This window comes from Neoarius graeffei, chromosome 2 (genome assembly GCF_027579695.1).
Source record: "Neoarius graeffei isolate fNeoGra1 chromosome 2, fNeoGra1.pri, whole genome shotgun sequence".
NCBI lineage: Eukaryota > Metazoa > Chordata > Actinopteri > Siluriformes > Ariidae > Neoarius > Neoarius graeffei.
Genome location: NC_083570.1, coordinates 9,525,932 through 9,545,495, shown reverse-complemented (window position 1 = coordinate 9,545,495; position 19,564 = coordinate 9,525,932). Strand labels below are relative to the sequence as shown.

General features: G+C 43.0%; 1 protein-coding gene across 1 annotated transcript; it reads right to left on the bottom strand.

Annotated features, from left to right (window-relative positions):
- Positions 1-1,110: 1,110 nt before the first annotated feature.
- On the bottom strand, positions 1,111-15,883 carry LOC132871869 (cilia- and flagella-associated protein 206-like). Its single transcript, XM_060906453.1, has 12 exons — positions 15,776-15,883; positions 14,667-14,750; positions 14,094-14,184; positions 12,646-12,834; positions 5,403-5,561; positions 3,775-3,980; positions 3,484-3,603; positions 3,207-3,405; positions 2,845-2,985; positions 1,897-2,090; positions 1,439-1,582; positions 1,111-1,332 (listed from the first exon to the last, which is right to left on the bottom strand). The coding sequence occupies exons 1-12, from the start codon at positions 15,881-15,883 to the stop codon at positions 1,111-1,113; spliced, it is 1,857 nt and encodes a 618-aa protein (XP_060762436.1).
- Between the last annotated feature and the right edge of the window lie 3,681 nt (positions 15,884-19,564).

The following is a 19,564-nucleotide window of genomic DNA, read 5'->3' as shown; positions in this document are numbered from 1 at the left end:
AAATAATATTGTCTGGCGTTGAGTGGTATATCAGATATATTCCATTCAGCTAGCATGATAATGAATGAGTCAAAGACGAGTAGCTGAGTGGAATATATCTGATAGACCACAAAAAAGCCAGTCAATATTATTATTATTATTATTATTATTATTATAATACATTCCTTCCGGGTGTTCAACGCATCTTTCTCTTTCAAAATTCTCTCAAAATCTTCTGTATTTAACGAAGCAATCGTAGAAGCTATGTTTGTTCACAAATTGTCACAGTTGCTCGCTCGCTCACGTGGAAGTTTTACGTCTCCGACGTGTGACGTCATGTTGCCTTGACAACCATGCAATATCGTAAATCATATTCAACGCTCATTCTCCAGTGGGTAGAGTGACGTAATACACGTAGGATAAGCGATACGCTAACAATATTGCATGCTACCAAACCGAATGAATGAAACCCACTAGAAGGGAATAGAACACATTTTTATTCCATTGAAAAAGTCTCCTGTATGTATAATAATATTTAATATTATTAGAGCCAATAAGATCATTTTCATAATTGTGTGCGCGCTGCTTTGACTGACATTCGGTACCAAAGTAGCATCTCCCACAATTCCTCTTTCACCACAGCAATTTGCCAACAATTACAAATTTCACATCATAGTTTTTTTTATCCATTTATAGTTACATTAACAGTCGTTCCCTCACCAGCCTGCCTATTATCCTTCTCTTAAAGTTAATAAGACAAAAAAAAATCATGTTGTAACCAAGAAACTGCGAAGCATAAACTCCTCTGTCCTGAAGGTGTCACAAAACTTTACCTCTGACTGTTACACTGGAGATTCCTTCCAGAAATGCTAAATGAACATCTCCCTTCAGTCACGAAAACATCACCGTATAAAAGATTTTTAAAATCGGTTTACGTCTAGCATCCATCGTAGAAATCCCTGGGAACGAGCTGGTACGAAGAAAACCATAAATTCGAACGAGTGCATTAATATACGCCTGCAAAACTTTCAGAGAAAATTAATCAGTATTTTCTGGCCAATCAGAAACCAGAATGCAACAATTCAATACAAACATTCAATACTAGGTCTAACTAACAAACAAACAAATTAACTATTCATGCACATCTGGAGTTAAATCGAGTTTGGTCATGGGAGTGGTTGGTCCTCCTCTCAGCCCAGCCAGGTAGACTTGAGGTCTCGGTACGTTACTCTGTCCGTCTCTCTTCGTCTGGCAGGCGGCTTCTTTTGGAAGGAACGTCTGCGTGGTGTTGTGTCTCCTCATGTGGCTCAGGTCAGTCTGCGTCGAGTGGGTTATCTTATGGCGCAGGTTCGCCTTGGAGTGCATTCAACAAAATAACGTGTTAAACTTATTTCAGGGCTTTTCGGACAGCTTGAGCATAATCTAATCATGCCAGTGTATTTCAGGTGGAGCTGCTTACCAGTTTGATGGCTTTCCGTCTCAGCTCCCACTCGTTCCACTCGTAAGATCTGACAATGCTGCTCTCCAGCAGGTGTGTGTCCGTCTGTGTGCTGCTTTCACTTTTGCTGATGGGTTTCACCAACAATTTCTCACCTGACTGCATCTGTGAAGACAAACTTTCTAAGAAACGCTGCTTTGCACTGGCTCACCGCATTGTTGTTGATTATTTTCCTGTCACTCTCAGGCTCACAGATGAGATGGACAAGGATGGGATTGCAGTTGAGCAGTTTTAATGTGCAGAGTGTGTGTGGAGTCTTCATATGCCGCAACTGATTGTGTTGGATCAGTATGTAGGTGCTGGATCAGCCATATTTGTAGGCTAAGAGTGTTCATGGGGAATGGAGTTTGTGGTGGAGATCAGCGAGTAGGTCAAGTATGTGAAGGAGAAGATGCAAGTAAGTCACACGTCCATGATACCTGAGAGTACGGAGTGACGCTGGCAAACTGTTGATGAAGCTCGAGCAGCTGGATCAGCTCCGGAGATCTCTTCGCTCTTTCCGCGATCAGTTCGATGTACTCGTCTGCGTTTGAGGCGAACTGATATGCAGCCTGCTTGGAGCTGAAGCTGTAATATTTCTCCCTGTGCTTCAGGATGCCGATGTTCGGATTGCCTTTGGAAAGGAACAGCAGCAGACTGAGCTTCAGAAATATGGACGTCATTCATTGAAAATAGTACAAAGACAACATATCAAATGCTGAAACTGAGAAATTGTATTGTTTTTTGAAAAATCTATGCTCATTTTGAATTTGATGTCAGCAACACATTTCAAAAAAGTTGGGACAAGGGCGTGTTTACCACTGTGTATCACCTCTAATTTTAACGAAACTCTATCAACGTTTGGGAACTGAGGAGACCAACCGCTGTAGTTTTGAAAGAGAAACGTTGTCCCATTCTTGCCTGACGTACAATTTCAGTTGCTCAAGAGTTCGGAGTCTCCTTTGTCGTATTTTGTGCTTCATAATGCACCAACTGTTTTACATGGGAGACAGATCTGGACTGCAGCAGGCCAGTTTAGCACCTGGACTCTTTTCCTACAGAGCCATGCAGTTTTAATATGTGCAGAAAGCGGTCTTGCTGAAATAAGGAAGGCCTTCCCTGAAAAAGATTTCGTCGAACACCAAAAGCAAATATGGAAACAAACAAAGTAGGTCGAATTAATGACTGAAGAACGAGGAGCTTCAGCCAGAGATGTTTCACTTTCAGTGTTTTAATGCTGTAGTGTCACTTTACATCACAAATTTGTTTCTTTTGGGGAGCTGAATACGTCTTGGTCTAAACACTGTCTAGTCGTATGAACGCTCTAATATTCGGACTCTAAAAAAAGCAGAGTGTAAAACTGGAGAAAGAAAAGCTTCACTATGAACCTGGGAGCAAGAGGCCGTTCTTCTCGACAAGAGTGTATCCACACACACCCCTGTACTGCAGGAAGAGCTGCTCAAAGTTCGCCGTGGTCTCGGGCAGAATCCACTCGGACGATTTCATCTCCTCTGGATCAAGCCGCTCCTCTGAAAAAGAAAAAATGAGTGCTACACTTCACACTACACATGATGAGTGATAATGTAGAAATTAAATGCGCTCGCTCAAAGACGTAAAGCTGTAATGCTCAAGTTTTTTCCAACGTCTTCAGGCCAGAGGAGTTTATGCTACACTTCTTGGACATAACAAGCTGCCCACTAACAAGATGCTGTTCTGTAATGAATAAAAAGCTCGTGATGTCAGAACGTACCTGAGCTCTCAGCAGCTCTCTCTGCGTCAGATTTGACGGTTTCACCGCGGAGCATCTGATCCAACTGAACGTTCTCGAGAAGTTGCGACTGAGCCGAGAGGAATGGCCTCAGGCTGAGCGCCATGCTCCGCAGCATGTTCAACAAGACCATCTCATCCTGAAGCCCCGCCCACAGCCTGGCCAATGCTGTGAAATGAGGCTAATGGGAGGGATTTAAAATGATCAGACTGAAAATGATGCTAGCAAAGAGTTTTCGACAGAGCAAAGGAACACTTACGAACACTTGGGAGGTTGGTACTGCAGTTTTGGCGTGAACTGTGGCCTTCAGCACCTTCATCCTCGACATGAGGTCAGTGTGAAGAGCCTCCACTTGCTTTGCACATGTGATCACATCCGCCTGGCGGAGACAAACGAACTACGTTTTATTACGTTACGTGACTTTTACTCTTAATGATTATTAGCGAAAGTTAGCCATAATAAGAATAAAATAGTAACAGAAATTTAAATGTTTTCCAATAACTTTTATTCTAATCGTTGGCTTGAACATTTAGATGTCTCTGTAACGCACCAGTATGATTTTGAGGAAGGCTTCGTGTTGGCGTACGTTGTACAGGGCCTGCGTGAGCAGGTCCCTGTTTAGCTCGGCGTCAGTGTCGGATTCAGAGCGTCTCTCCAGCAGAGTAGTGTAGCGCCAAGCCAAACGTTGCGTCCCTTCCAGTTCACGCTCTATATCTGTGCTGACAGCAGGAAGAGCCTCGTTCAGGACGGCCAGCACTTCACGAGAGAGCCACGATAACCAGGATTGCACATCAACAATGTAACACAGAAGATATTACCACGATTACTTCAAAAAAACCTTGCTCTATAAACATGTATAGTTTCTTACAAGCCTGTATTCTGTCAATATGTGTGGATTTCTGAACATTTGTTACAATAATTAAGTTAAATCCTAATTATAAATGTACAGTGTGTCACAAAAATGCATAAACCTGACCGAGTTCCTCTTAGACCAGCGGCGAACTATTACTATTAGACATAGGACTTGAGCTCAGCCAAAACTTAACCAAACACACCAAAAAAGCAACAGGGCAAAAGATTTTGTAAGGGATTAGTGGCAGGCTGCCAGGTCGCTCCGTTGTGTGTAGCTGTCGATGTTGATTTTAAAAGTAACAAAGTAAATTACACTTAAGTCTGAGTGAAAAATACTGTAGCGAGCATGCAGCGTGGAAGAAGAGTCTGGAGACAGAAATCTTAGTTTCTCGGTTGTTAGCCTGTAGCTCTCGATAGATAGCACCGGCTTGACTGTTTTATTAGCATTCGCTAACACTACTGATGAATGCTACACTGGCTGGAAGGTGACTTCACTGCTGCGCCGACTCACAGTTAAGCTCGCGTTGGCCTTCGAGAAGGCTGAGGGTGATAAATTTTTAGTCCCTCCAGCTATAAATCAAAATCTGATTGGTTAATTAATTCATCTGTCACTTCCTACATAAACATACACTGCCATGGCCTTCTGTCCCGGCAATGAAGTCCTAACCAATGAGTGAGCAGCTCTGAACTGTTCTCAGCCTAGACACAACAAGCAAAACAATCTCATTGGAGAACTCGATTTTAATGTTTTCAGGACAGTAACCCTTTCACTTCTGAAGCAAATGTGATAGAAAATGAGGCCAAATCAGAATTAAGAGAGAATAATTATAATGAAGTTATGAAAGAAATTAAACATAACATTTGAAATGCTGATACGTTTGGGCTTCTCTGAACGCCGAGAAGGCCCTGACGGTTCCCTTCTGTCTTACACCACAGCAATTTATTGACGATTACATCAATAAATGTCTTACAGAGCAATTCGCCATACTTTCTATCCATTTCTATTTACATTTTTGAACTTATGGGAAACAAGTGAGTTCCCGTTCTCACTCACATTCCTGCCTTTGCGGTTAATGAACGTCAAAAAACATCATCGTAAACTCTTCTGTCCTGAAGATGAGTGAAAGCTGAATAAACGTCTCCTTACCTTCGAGAACCGTTCAGTGATTTTCAATTCGGTTTACGTAGAGCATCCCGTCATTTAACAGAATGTTAACGTACCAAAACGAACATGTTAATGTAAATCTGCATGACTGTCAGAGCTGCTGTTATAAAATGAATCACGATGGCGAGCGTTAATTAGAACGCGAGGTGAGATGCACTCACGGTCCTCGATGCTCTCTCCTCCTTTCCCGCTGTCCTTGTTGAAGAGGCGAATCCCGGTGACGATCATGGTGAGCTCGTTCAGCTGCTGTTCTTTATCACGCCTGAGCAGAGACATGAAGGCGGCCAGCTCTGATGGAGGGAACACACTCTGCAGTGCGGCTAGAACACACACAGATGTACCGTAAGAAGAGGAAGATCTTGTGCTATGGTGAATGGTGGTCCGAGAAACCAATTTGGCTGCCGTTCTGCAAAAAAGATAGTAAAACTGTCTGACTATTTTCACAGTTTAGAGGCCAACGCATGGTCAAGACACCTTCAGAAAGTTGATCTTTGCGATGGGATTAGATCCTTTAATGCTAGTAAAGAAGGATTTTCCGTATGAGTTGGAAAATTATCCATCTGTTGAGTTCCCTGACATCTCAAACTACCTGGTGCTACAGACATCATTCAAGACAGACAAATAAATGAAAACCTGGAAGATCATGGAGGCGTACAACTTTTTATATGCGGCTGGGTTAAAGATCTGGGTTCAGTTGTTCAAAACAGTTATTTCCGTTAAAATTTTAACTTACCGTTCGTTAAAAAATCATTTCTTGAAGCTAATTGAACCATACCATAAGCAAACCAATTGGTTTAGCCCTAACCAACATCACACCGTGTCAAAATCAATCCCACAATGCCACGCCCACCAAGTCTCCTGACTTGGAAAAAAAACTGCTGCTTGCATAAAATCTAAGGGCAATGAGCACCTCAACGGACAATGCACGGCTTGTTCACGTTGGGCGTTCCAAATCTTCTTGAAACAAATCAAATATATAACAGAGAGATTCTCTATCAAATCAGTACCGATGTCGAAGTTCTGCCTCACTGTATAAAAGTAGCTCGTTTGGCCCTCGTCTGAATTGTTTTGGACGGCGCGCATTAACAATCGGGAACATGCGTGTTTGCCTTTTGAGCTGTACGTAACCACTTGGGTAAAAGATAACAGAGGCTGGGAGGTGTGGTAACTTTAACGGAGTTTTGAACAACAGTTTAACAGCAGGTTATATTTAACATCATGTTAAATAGTGATTGAACCATTGGTTAAAAGATAACCATGTTTTGAACAACCGGACCCAGGGGATCAGGACACTACAAGATAAATCCTGTATCATTTTTTCCTGGGTAAGGAGGCAGTTTCAGGCTTTTTGTATGTGTCTTTGCAATGATCGCTAGGACGCTACACAGTTTAGTATCGTCCGAAAGCAAACCACAGCCACTCGATTCGCAATCTTCCCTGCTCTTCTCTTCCAGATAAATCAATCACAATGATCCACAGAAATCCCTTTAAAGGAGAACTGAAGTCATTTTTCAACTTGCTTTATTTCTTAATTAATGTGCTATTCAATGACGTTTTCGGTTTTAGTAACCTTATATCGTGACCCGTATTGGCAGCTAATCGCAATTAAATATGATACTTATCAGCCTATTCGGTTTTTAGCCATGTTGAATGTAATTCGTTTTGTTCCACGGCAGGCGTCGCTTATCCGCGCGATCTTCACGAGACTTGTGCGAGACTTGAAGCTTCAACCAGGTGTCAGTGCCGCCATTTTGAAAACTGTTTTCCAAACGAGTTGAAATGACGATTACTGCCTACTTTTTTCAAACTTTCCTGATTGCTCTCAAAGCAAACAAAACTTCCGGCTTGATTACGTCAGCATTCGAAAGAGGGCGTGTGTGTCTTTTGACAACCCCTGTGTCTGAAATCGCTCCCTACTCACTATACAGGGCACGATATAGTGAGGACGCCATTTTGTAGTGCTGTCCGAAACCTTAGTGAGGATTATTCACACCCTATACAGTGCACTCAAAGTATCCCACAATGCATCACGAAAAGTAGCGTACAACGATGGGGACTAACCAAAGCAATATATCCCATCATGCATTGCGGTCGCGCTGAAAGAAATCAAATTAAAAGTCTCAAATTTGATTTAATAAAAGGCAGCGGCGAAGAAGAAACAAAAGTATTCAGCCTTGATTTAAAAGAACTGAAAGCTGCAGGGACTTTGTATTGATTAATGTGTGAAATGCGCTCAGTATAATATGGATTTATCACAAAAACACAAGCGTGTGTTTATATTTTGAAACCCAGCAGCCGACTGATCTGGCACATTTTAATTGTGCGACAGGAATGACGTAAATACCAGCGTGACGGAGTAGTGTCCGAAAGTGGTTTTTCATTTTACGCATGAGCTCACGATATAGTCCTCTATACAGCAATTCCCTACAGTGGTGCTTGAAAGTTTGTGAACCCTTTAGAATTTTCTATATTTCTGCATAAATATGACCTAAAACATCATCAGATTTTCACACAAGTCCTAAAAGTAGATAAAGAGAACCCACTTAAACAAATGAGACAAAAAAATTATACTTGGTAATTTATTTATTGAGGAAAATGAGCCAATATTACATATCTGTGAGTGGCAAAAGTATGTGAACCTCTAGGATTAGCAGTTAATTTGAAGGTGAAATTAGAGTCAGGTGTTTTCAATCATTGGGATGACAATCAGGTGTGAGTGGGCATCCTGTTTTATTTAAAGAACAGGGATCTATCAAATTCTGATCTTCACAACACATGTTTGTGGAAGTGTATCATGGCACAAACAAAGGAGATTTCTGAGGACCTCAGAAAAAGCGTTGTTGATGCTCATCAGGCTGGAAAAGGTTACAAAACCATCTCTAAAGAGTTTGGACTCCACCAATCCACAGTTAGACAGATTGTGTACAAATGGAGGAAATTCAAGACCATTGTTACCCTCCCCAGGAGTGGTCGACCAACAAAGATCACTCCAAGAGCAAAGCGTGTAATAGTTGGTGAGGTCACAAAGGACCCCAGGGTAACTTCTAAGCAACTGAAGGCCTCTCTCACATTGGCTAATGTTAAATGTTCATGAGTCCACCATCAGGAGAACACTGAACAACAATGGTGTGCATGGCAAGGTTGCAAGGAGAAAGCCACTGCTCTCCAAAAAGAACATTGCAGCTCATCTGCAGTTTGTTAAAGATCACGTGGACAAGCCAGAAGGCTACTGGAAAAACGTTTTGTGGATGGATGAGACCAAAATAGAACTTTTTGGTTTAAATGAGAAGTGCTATGTTTGGAGAAAGGAAGCCACTGCATTCCAGCATAAGAACCTTATCCCATCTGTGAAACATGGTGGTGGTAGTATCATGGTTTGGGCCTGTTTTGCTGCATCTGGGCCAGAATGGCTTGCCATCATTGATGGAACAATGAATTCTGAATTATGCCAGCAAATTCTAAAGGAGAATGTCAGGACATCTGTCCATGAACTGAATCTCAAGAGAAGGTGGGTCATGCAGCAAGACAACGACCCTAAGCACACAAGTCGTTCTACCAAAGAATGGTTAAAGAAGAATAACGTTAATGTTTTGGAATGGCCAAGTCAAAGTCCTGACCTTAATCCAATCGAAATGTTGTGGAAGGACCTGAAGCGAGCAGTTCATGTGAGGAAACCCACCAACATCCTAGAGTTGAAGCTGTTCTGTACATTGGAATGGGCTAAAATTCCTCCAAGCCGGTGTGCAGGACTCATCAACAGTTACCAGAAACGTTTAGTTCCAGTTATTGCTGCACAAGGGGGTCACACCAGATACTGAAAGCAAAGGTTCACATACTTTTGCCACCCATAGATAAGTAATATTGGATCATTTTCCTCAATGAATAAATGACCAAGTATAATATTTTTGTTTCATTTGTTTAACTGGGTTCTCTTTATCTACTTTTAGGACTTGTGTGAAAATCTGATGATGTTTTAGGTCATATTTATGCAGAAATATAGAAAATTCTGAAGGGTTCACAAACTTTCAAGCACCACTGTATATAGGGAGTTGTGACCGAGTCAGCGATTTCGGACACAGGGAACATTGGCAGATGTTGGTCACTTTGATTTCCGCTGTACGTTTTACTTCCATCCTACGATATCTCACACAGGTCTCAACGAATCTCGTTGCTTTGACATATGGACTGATATATTACATAGCATATTTCAAACACTCATAACTTGCTATAGCAGTGACAAAATAGCGATCAAAAATGCATTCCTATATTTAATAAAATGAGAAATAGAATTTTGATAATAAAAAATTTGCCTTCAGTTCTCCTTTAAAGTCCTGGGTAGTGGTGAAACAGGACGGAGAAGTTATCACGGCTCGCTGTAACTGCCACGCTCACTCTTAACTCGTGAGCTCTGCTTTTGTGTTTCCGTGGATCGTTTCAATTATCTTATCTCTCTAGTTCAGTGTAGGAGCCCAATCCACATCATCCTTTACGTCCTTGTAAAGATTGCTGGGACATCGTGATAAATAAAGTGAAAATATATGCGTTAGTTTACAATATGGTGACCACGATCAACCAGTAAACAAAAACACATCTGAAGACTGAAGCGTCTCCTGAACTTCAAAACGTCACGAAATAACGCGAGAAAAGTTGGTGAGTTGCGAATCCAAACCAAACAAATCAGAGGAATTTACAAAGATTTCACAAAGTGATCACTGCAAACTCGCACGTTCTTCAACTCAGCTCCCTTCCGCACCTTTCTTGTCATCTTTTGGTAAAATCCTTTGCCGTTTCACACTTTATCACTTCGCAAGGAACCCGGAAGAAACTTTTATGAGTTTCACGCTTTGTTTGATTCAAGCAGCCCAAAAGAACACAAGCATAGGGCATTTTAATGACTAGCAAAGCGCCCCAGCGATAGTAACGCTTTGTGGACAGTGAGCTCAGCTGACCACCACTTCATGTCTTACAGTACATACACTATCTAATGAGGCGGTTGTGACGTCGGATGCAACCCACCTACAGGAATCCTATGGGTGCTAATAATTTTGCTATAATATCTAAATACTATCCCACAACATCACCTTCAGCGAATTCTCAAAAGGAAACTTTTTTACGCCAAGTAATTAGCAAGGAGTATGACTTGGGACGTTCTGTATTATCTATCGTGGGCTTGAGCTAAAACGTCGCACGTTATGAGTTGAGGTCGAAGGCCTTAGAAAGGGTTTGGTTAAAATCTCAGAGTGAGCACTGCTACGACCCTCGTCTCAAATCCACCAGTAGGAGGACAGCAAACTTGCATCGCAGATACAAATACGGTATAAATAAACGCTACGTTGATGACCTGAAGCGATAAACATGAACAAGTGTGAATTAAAGCCGCAAGCGGCCTCGACGGGCCCTCGCGCCAGCGGCCAAGGGGGGCGGGGGCATGCGTCCCCGCGAAATACCTCCCACAGCTTCTTCGGCAAGAGACATTACTCCCACAATGGCGACAAAGCACAGAATTGGACACATGGCAACAATAGGGTCTCGCACTGTACGGTGCTCGGGGGGCGCTATAGAGGCCCTGAGGCCCGCCTGGATCTGGGCTTCTGGTCCTCAGTAGCGGTGGCAGTCTAAGAAAAAGGAGCCAAATTTCGTGCGTTGTCGACCATGGCAAGCGCCCCAGTAAGGGTCTTGTAAAGAGTTTCCCTGCCAAGTTTGACAAATCAGAAGCTGCAATATCATTTTTGCCATAACCAGCACCCCCAGGGGCGAAAGTGCACAAAATTTGGCGTATATGTCAGGTGACCTATGAAGAGCTTGCGTATGAAGTTTGATGACAATTGAGTAAATAGAAGATGAGATATAGATTTTTGAAGAATAAATTTTTTGGTTTTTCCCATGTCAGTAGGTGGCGCTATGCTGTACATGAGCGATTATGAGTTGGCAAAATAAGTGTCTACAACAGCAACGTACTATCACAAGGTAGTGGTGTGAAGGAAAAGCATTATGGAAATATTTACCAAAAACCCGTTTTGGAGCAATTGCGTCGGCCAAAAACAGCGCCCCCCATGGACGAAAATTCCCAAAGTGTGGTATACATGACATGGGAGGTAGTAAGAGGGTGGCCGTGAAGTTTGACCAAACTTGAGGAAAGATTGGATTTTTTGCCCAAAAATAGCGCCCCCAGTGGCGAAAGTGCACAAAATTTGGCGTATATGTCAGGTGAGCTATGAAGAGTTTGCGTATAAAGTTTGATGACAATTGAGTAAATAGAAGATGAGATATAGATTTTTGAAGAATAAATTTTTTGGTTTTTCCCATGTCAGTAGGTGGCGCCACGCTGTACATGAGTGATTATGAGTTGGAAAAATAAGTGTCCACAACAGCAACGTACTATCACAAGGTAGTGGTGTGAAGGAAAAGCATTATGGAATTATTTTCCAGAAACCCGTTTTGGAGCAATTGCGTCGGCCAAAAACAGCGCCCCCCATGGACGAAAATTTCCGAAACGTGGTATACATGACATGGGAGGTAGTAAGAGGGTGGCCGTGAAGTTTGACCAAATTTGATGAAAGATTGGAAATTTTGCCCAAAAATAGCGCCCCCAGTGGCGAAATATCACAGAACTTGGATAACATGTCAGAAGCCCAATGAGTGATTAGCGTGTGAAGTATGAGCAGTTTTGAGCAATCAGAAGATTTGTTATGAATTTTTAAGCATGTAAAATTTTGCATCGAAAATTGATTGACGCATAACTTCTGAACGGTGTATCCTACGTGAAACGTATTTAGTAACTTTTGTCAGCCATGTCTGTAGATGATGTGTATCAATTTTGGTGACATTCCTACGAACGGTCTAGGAGGAGTTGCGCCGTCTTCGTGGCCATGCATTTCGCACAAAAGTGAAATTACCTCACCTCCTGTTGGGCGTGGCTAATGCATTGGCATTACATTTTTGGCCGGCTTAGTGAGATACATATGCGTACCAAATGGCATGCCACTACTACAAACTACATGGCACCCAGGCACCTTAATGCGGGAGGCCAAAATCACAACGACTTAGGGGGCGCTATAGAGGCCCGGAGCCCCGGCCAAGTTTGGGCTTCTGGTTCTGAGTAGCGGTGGCAATTCTCGGAACTGGTGCCAAATTTCGTGCGTTTTCGCCCATGGCAAGCGCCCCGAAAATGGCCCAACAGCGGAGAAAAATAAAGAAGAAGAAGAAGAAGAAGACGGAAGAAGAAGAAGAAGAAGACGGAAGAAGAAGACGGAAGAAGAATAATAATAGTGAACTCTTACAAGAACAATAGGGCCTTCGCCCATAGGGCTCGGGCCCTAACAAGCAGCACACAGGCTCCTCTAGTTAGCAGGCAATGGTGACAACAGATGTTTCAGGTGTTTTCTGTCTCTCTTGCTTTCTCACCTGTGGCTTCTTGTACGTTGGTGACGTCGGAGTCTGAGCCGAGGCCGGAGCGTAAAATCACATAGGTGACCATCCTGTAGTAAAGAGCGTCCAGCTCATCTCGGCTCTTGGCCCTGCTGTCCGTGATTTCCCGGCACGTGGGCAGGAGACGCATCTGCGCCACCTTCTGGTGCTCCTCCACAAACTCACCTGCTCAAAGGTGAACACGATTTACACTGTACACAATCATAGGATGTCCACCAAAACACAGTCCTGATTTCCTAAAATCTCAGATAAAGACGTGAAATCAAGTAAACGTAGACTTAAGCTAGTATCTCACTGGGCTGCGACAGCTTGCGACAAATTGCGTACGTCATTCGCGAGAGAGTTTCAAAAGTGTCTTGAAACATTCGCGGGGCTTCTCAATTTCCTCGCATGAGTCGCAAAGTGTCACTCCTTCGTCGCTGAAATTTTGAACATGCTCAAAAAAATCGTGCGACAAAATTTATCTCGGGCAGCACGGTGGTGTAGTGGTTAGCGCTGTCGCCTCACAGCAAGAAGGTCCTGGGTTCAAGCCCCGTGGCCGGCGAGGGCCTTTCTGTGTGGAGTTTGCATGTTCTCCCCGTGTCCGCGTGGGTTTCCTCCGGGTGCTCCAGTTTCCCCCACAGTCCAAAGACATGCAGGTTAGGTTAACTGGTGACTCTAAATTGACTGTAGGTGTGAATGTGAGTGTGAATGGTTGTCTGTGTCTATGTGTCAGCCCTGTGATGACCTGGCGACTTGTCCAGGGTGTACCCCGCCTTTCGCCCGTAGTCAGCTGGGATAGGCTCCAGCTTGCCTGCGACCCTGTAGAACAGGATAAAGTGGCTAGAGATGATGAGATGAATGAGAAAATTTCTCTCAAAATAGCCGCGAATGCGTAGCTGGTGTCGCAAAGCCGTCGTGAACCCTTCTCAAGTCAGTTTCCATGAGGCTTCCTCTACTTTCCTGCCTGCCGAGGGAAAGCTGGGCTGCGACAGCCTGTGACTAGTTGGAGACACAACAATTGCGGTAAAACATGCGAATATCAATTCAGTGTGATTCCAAGTGAAAATTGTCGCTAATTTGCATATTTTATCACAATTGTTGTGTCTCCAACTAGTCGCGGGCTGTCGCAGCCCAGTGAGATACTACCCTTAGTGGGACATGTTTCAAGTGATTTGCGAGGAATAACTTCATTTGGAGATTTAGTTCTTGAGATACTGAGACGTCATTTGAAAAACTTTAAGAAAATAATAGGATAATTGGTAGAGCTCAGATTTACGCATGGACAAAAAAACAAAACACAGAACAGGTGAACACAGTAGGATAACAAATCAGTGACCGAATCAGAAACTCAGAAGAGTGTGAGAATTCATGCTCATACACATCACACACTTGAACACACACGTTACTACACTACTGATAGCAGGAATAGAAACGGCACTTACGTCGAGACGTGTAATTCATATCGAAGTGAACCTGCATTTTAATGGTGTCCAAAGCAGGACTCTTCTGCTCCATCAATCTGTTTACACACAGCTGAACAGCAAAACACACACCATACACCATTCTACACTCAACGCTCACGTGTAACATCATGCACCGTGTCTAAGTAAAGAATAACACACTCCATGACATGCTGTTCAGGGAAACTAATCTACAACATGCAAGGAAGCAGCGTTTCTGCGACCATCTTGTTTTCCTCACAGCACTTTCTTGACCTGTGATGGTTCCATTTGTTACAGAGAAACTGCAAAGCGTAAGATATCAGAAACCTTACAGCTTTACTTCTGACTGTTAAAAAAGCACTGACGCCGGAGACTCCGTCCGTAAACGTGACACGGTGATTATGTACGCTTTTAATTCCGTCTGTTGTTATCGACTCGTCTGCTGGAGGAGTCCCTGTGAATGATCTGTTACTATAGAAACCGTGACATATTACAACAAGTGCATTGATATAAACCTGTGATTTAAGAAAATGAATCAGTGCCTTCTGACCAATCAGAATCCAGAATAAATACCTCGATTAGTTTTTCCACATCCTGCTTAGTCAGTGTCCGGTCAACGTTAAAGAGGTTCCTGGGGTCTAAAACGACAGCTTTTACCTGAGAGAGAGAGACAGACAGACAGACAGACAGACAGACAGATGCACAGAGAAAAAGAGCAAGACAAAGAGACAGATGGATAGAGAGAGACAGACAGATGGAGAGACAGACAGAGAGAGACAGAGAGAAGGAGACAGAAACAGAGACAGACAGAGAGACAGAGACAGAGAGAAGGAGACAGAAACAGAGAGAGAGAGAGACAGAGACAGAGAGAAGGAGACAAAAACAGAGAGAGAGAGACAGACACACAGACAGAGAGAAAGACAGAGAGAGACAGACAGAGACAGACAGTAAGAGAGACAAACAGAGGGACAGAGACACAGATAGAGACAGAAAAGAGAGACAGCGAGAGAGAGAGAGAGAGAGAGAGAGAGAAATGAGTATTAAACTATTTCTTGATTTATTAACTCAGCATTGCTGTATAAGATCTGTCCTGTGATTAAAGCTTTCGAAAGGTAAAATGGGATGAAAGTGGAGGGATGAAGATGGAGGGATGAAAGTGAAGGGAAGAAGATGGAGGGATGAAAGTGGAGGGCTGAAGATGGAGGGATGAAGATGGAGGGATGAAAGTGGAGGGATGAAGATGGAGGGATAAAAGTGGAGGGATGAAGGTGGAGGGATGAAAGTGGAGGGATGAAGCAGGTGGAGGGATGAAAGTGGAGGGATGAAGGTGGAGGGAAGAAGGTGGAGGGATGAAAGTGGAGGGATGAAAGTGGAGGGATGAAAGTGGAGGGATGAAGCAGGTGGAGGGATGAAGGTGGAGGGATGAAGGTGGAGGGATGAAGCAGGTGGAGGGATGAAGATGGAGGGATGAAAGTGAAGGGAAGAAGATGGAGGGATGAAAGTGGAGGGATGAAGGTGGAGGGATGAAGGTGGAGGGATGAAGGTGAAGGGAAGAAGATGAAGGGATGAAAGTGGAGGGATGAAGCAGGTGGAGGGATGAAGCAGGTGGAGGGATGAAAGTGAAGGGAAGAAGATGGAGGGATGAAAGTGGAGGGATGAAGGTGGAGGGATGTGCGACTCACCATGAAGGCAGTGAGGGTCTCAGACACAGCTGGGCCCCGCCTGCAGCACCGCTCTGTTATTTCCCGGATTATATTCTTAATCACACTCTCAGCCTGAGCTCGGGACATGCTGCAGATTATTACACCTCACATACTCACTTATACTAAAACTTATTAAATATTATTTTTGCTCTAATAAACGATAAATTATCAAACGCCTGCACTGTGGACTGTTTACTCTCAGACAGTAGCAACGCCACGCTGGTTCCCATGGAGACGGAAATACAGGCGTGCTGTAGTTCCATAAACCGCCACAGGGGGCGACAAATCCCGTTCTGTGCATCAGTTTAATGTAGAACAGCTGCATATATTTTTGTAATGTCTGTTTACACGTCTGTAAGTTTCTATGTATGTGTAATTGTAGTTTATAGTTGTACTTTATTTTTTATTCTGTGTTGCGTACAGCCCATCCACAAAATTGTAAACTAACGTATAAGCACTGAATAATGTTATAGAAAGTATTTGAATATCAATTTCATATATCTCATCTCATTATCTCTAGCCGCTTTATCCTTCTACAGGGTCGCAGGCAAGCTGGAGCCTATCCCAGCTGACTACGGGCGAAAGGCGGGGTACACCCTGGACAAGTCGCCAGGTCATCACAGGGCTGACACATAGACACAGACAACCATTCACACTCACATTCACACCTACGGTCAATTTAGAGTCACCAGTTAACCTAACCTGCATGTCTTTGGACTGTGGGGGAAACCGGAGCACCCGGAGGAAACCCACGCGGACACGGGGAGAACATGCAAACTCCACACAGAAAGGCCCTCGCCGGCCCCGGGGCTCGAACCCAGGACCTTCTTGCTGTGAGGCGACAGCGCTAACCACTACACCACCGTGCCGCCCCTCAATTTCATATATTTTATCTAAAATAGTTAAACTCTTTTTAAGCACCTAACTTTTATTAGCAAGTCCATGTTAGCATAACTTAACTCGTGAGAACGTGACCAAAATAGTTACGCTTATGAACCTTGCTATTTGTTTTAAACATATAAACAGGCTTCTACTTTCCCCTTAAAAGCTCTTATTTTTCCCCTGGGCATTCCAGAAACTTCACATTTGACCTAATTTACATAAAATCTGCATTCTGTAAACAAAGAAAGAACAAGAAAAACAAAAGAAAGAAGGAAGGAAGGTAAATAAAGGAACAAAGAAGCTGCAGCTTTTCCCTTTTACTGTAATACACTTCAGTAAAGTAAAATAAATCTAGAATCTAAAGAAAATCTTTTAAAATTCTATTCAGAATTATACAAATAGAATGTAAAGGTTGAAGCACAACTCTGTTTGGAAGCACAGAGCCATGAACTTATCTTACAACCCCTGGAGCAATCTTTTCCACAGCCACTAGGTGGCGACAAAGAAAGTTTAAAGGTCCCATGGCATGGTGGTTTGTTGATGCTTTAAACGGGCTCGTGGAGGTTTCCGGATGTTATATCCGCAGCCTTTCTCGAAATGAACCCTCGGCACGTAGATATAGCCTCCTGGGAGAAAGCCCCATTTCAGCGCTTTTCCCAGTGTGTCGTTTTGCTAATGAGAAGCAGGAGGTGGGGAAGGGTAGAGGGTGGGGGCGGGTCTTATCATTAATATTCATGACATGTACATGTGTTACCTTTGATTGGCTAACAGCACTGTGACGCTACCTCCAGTGGGTCAGAACAAGCGGATGTGGGTGTCTTACTATGGCGAGAGAGAAGTAACAAACCGCGAAGGGAAAAATACCGCGCGCTGACGTCATTAAGGTGCGACGTGAGGAAATAAAATAAATTCAACAAATGTTTGGGTTTTTACTGAACAAACAAACAAATAAAATGAACGAGTGACTTAAAAAAAGAATGTGGGTGTCTTTGTAAAAACTGTTTTGATTGGCTATTATAACAGAGCATGCTGCATGCTTTTTGGTTTTGTAGCGCAGAGTACCTGGCTAACTGCAGGAAGCGGTTAGCTGCACAGCTAATGTAGCCATTGCAAGGCTAACGTGGCACCGATTTTAAAACACGGCAAAATGACTTAACAGTTATACACTTACTTGTTCGGTGTTTGTGGCTGATGCGGCAGGGATGCTTGGTACGGACCCAGGCTTCAGTGACAGTAGATGTGCAAAACCTGCCCTGTACTGTCCCAAGTTGTGGAAACATTCATCAGGAAAATGCTTCCGACAAACATACACCGTCTTAGGTAGACTCGACGGCGTATTATTGAAGTAAATAAAATTAAGCCACTGCGTCTTCAGGGGCTCTCCCGTCGGCAGTAAAAACAGACTCTTTTCTGTGTTGTCACATCCATGTACAGCGCAATTTCCATGTTTCGCTCGCTTAGGTGATGCCATGTTGTTGTGTCCTCTATGGTCTCCTCACTACAACTGGGCGGGCAATCCATACAGTGGGTGGGAATCCAGAGGGGGGGCGTGGGGATCATCTCCCTTGCTGACGTAGTAAAGGGAAGAGCTTCTCAACGCACCGTTTTGACGCGCCATTCTCAAATGTTGGGCATAGTTTGGTTTACACATTATGAAATTTCGAGCCACTGGGGTGACTTAAGAAGGTCAGAGGAACTCATTTTAACGTTAAAAAACCTCAGAAAGTGAAAATTTCATGGGACCAAAAAAAGTCACCATTTTAAATCATCAGACCCCGTGAGACATGAACACCTTTCACACACCACACACTTTTCCATCCAGTCTTTATTTCCATCATGTATTGTGTTTATTTTGTGATCATTATGATTAAAATACACATTACTTACAGTGAGGTAAAAGTTAGCAATCTGTCGGCTTATTTCAAAGTGAAAAACACCAAAACATTTAACTTTATATTTAAAAATCCTTCACGTGGTGAAAATCTCTTCTTCACTAAAGCGGTTTCCTTCATACAAACATTTCACATTCAAGGAGAAATTGAGAATAAAGTAATGATAAATATACTGAAAATGCCTTTCACACAATAACACCGAATTGGGGGGGGGGGGGGCAAAACACAAATGTAACATTTCATGGATTGTTTTTTTTTAACCTGACAGCAACAAAGGATAACAATAACATCATTTGTTCGTATAATAATGTGATCTAGTGCTTTTTACTGTTTGTTTCGCAAAGATGGTTATAATGAACCTGAACAGTAATAAACGGTTATAATTCTGACACTGTTGTCGTCCAGTCACATTAATATAAAAATAATTTAAAAGTCCAGAATACATTTTTACACAATACATAAAGATGAAACCTTGATGGGAATCTTCATTAAAACCTCCCGCGATATTAAAGAGAAACATTTCAGCTGTTAAACAGGTCCCGCCCACAAACTGGTCCGATACCGGGGTGTGAAGGGTGTGAGGTGTGTGTGAGATGAGATGAGATGTGACTCACCACACTCTTGGGCAGCCGCGGTTTGTGACCACAGATGTAATAATAAGCGAAACCTCCGACCGCGGCCAAAACAAACAAACATATCGCAGTGGGAATGACTCCGCCCAACGTCATCATCAGCATCTGAGATTTAAGCGGGTCTGGAGGAAAAAAGAATGAAAAAATAATAAGGCCAGGGTGTAGTAATTAACCTCACACTCATCACTCAATCACTAATATTCCTCCATTTCATTAAAATAATTACACACATCTCCAGAGCTTTATTACACATTATGCAAATACATCACTGTACTTTTTTTTTTTTTTTATCTCCACTGTTATAAACGTCTGATACTAGTGACAATACTCCTCTCTCACTCACACACAGGTCTGAGTGCAGG

Bases quoted from the DNA above. Each gene is read 5' to 3' on its own strand.
- LOC132871869 (XM_060906453.1), bottom strand. From the start codon at position 15,883: ATGTCCCGAGCTCAGGCTGAGAGTGTGATTAAGAATATAATCCGGGAA. The intron at 14,185-14,666 runs GTATTTATTCTG...TTTGCTGTTCAG, and splicing joins ATGTGGAAAAACTAATCGAG to CTGTGTGTAAACAGATTGAT. The intron at 3,981-5,402 runs GTGAGTGCATCT...TCTCTCGTGAAG, and splicing joins AGGAGAGAGCATCGAGGACC to TGCTGGCCGTCCTGAACGAG.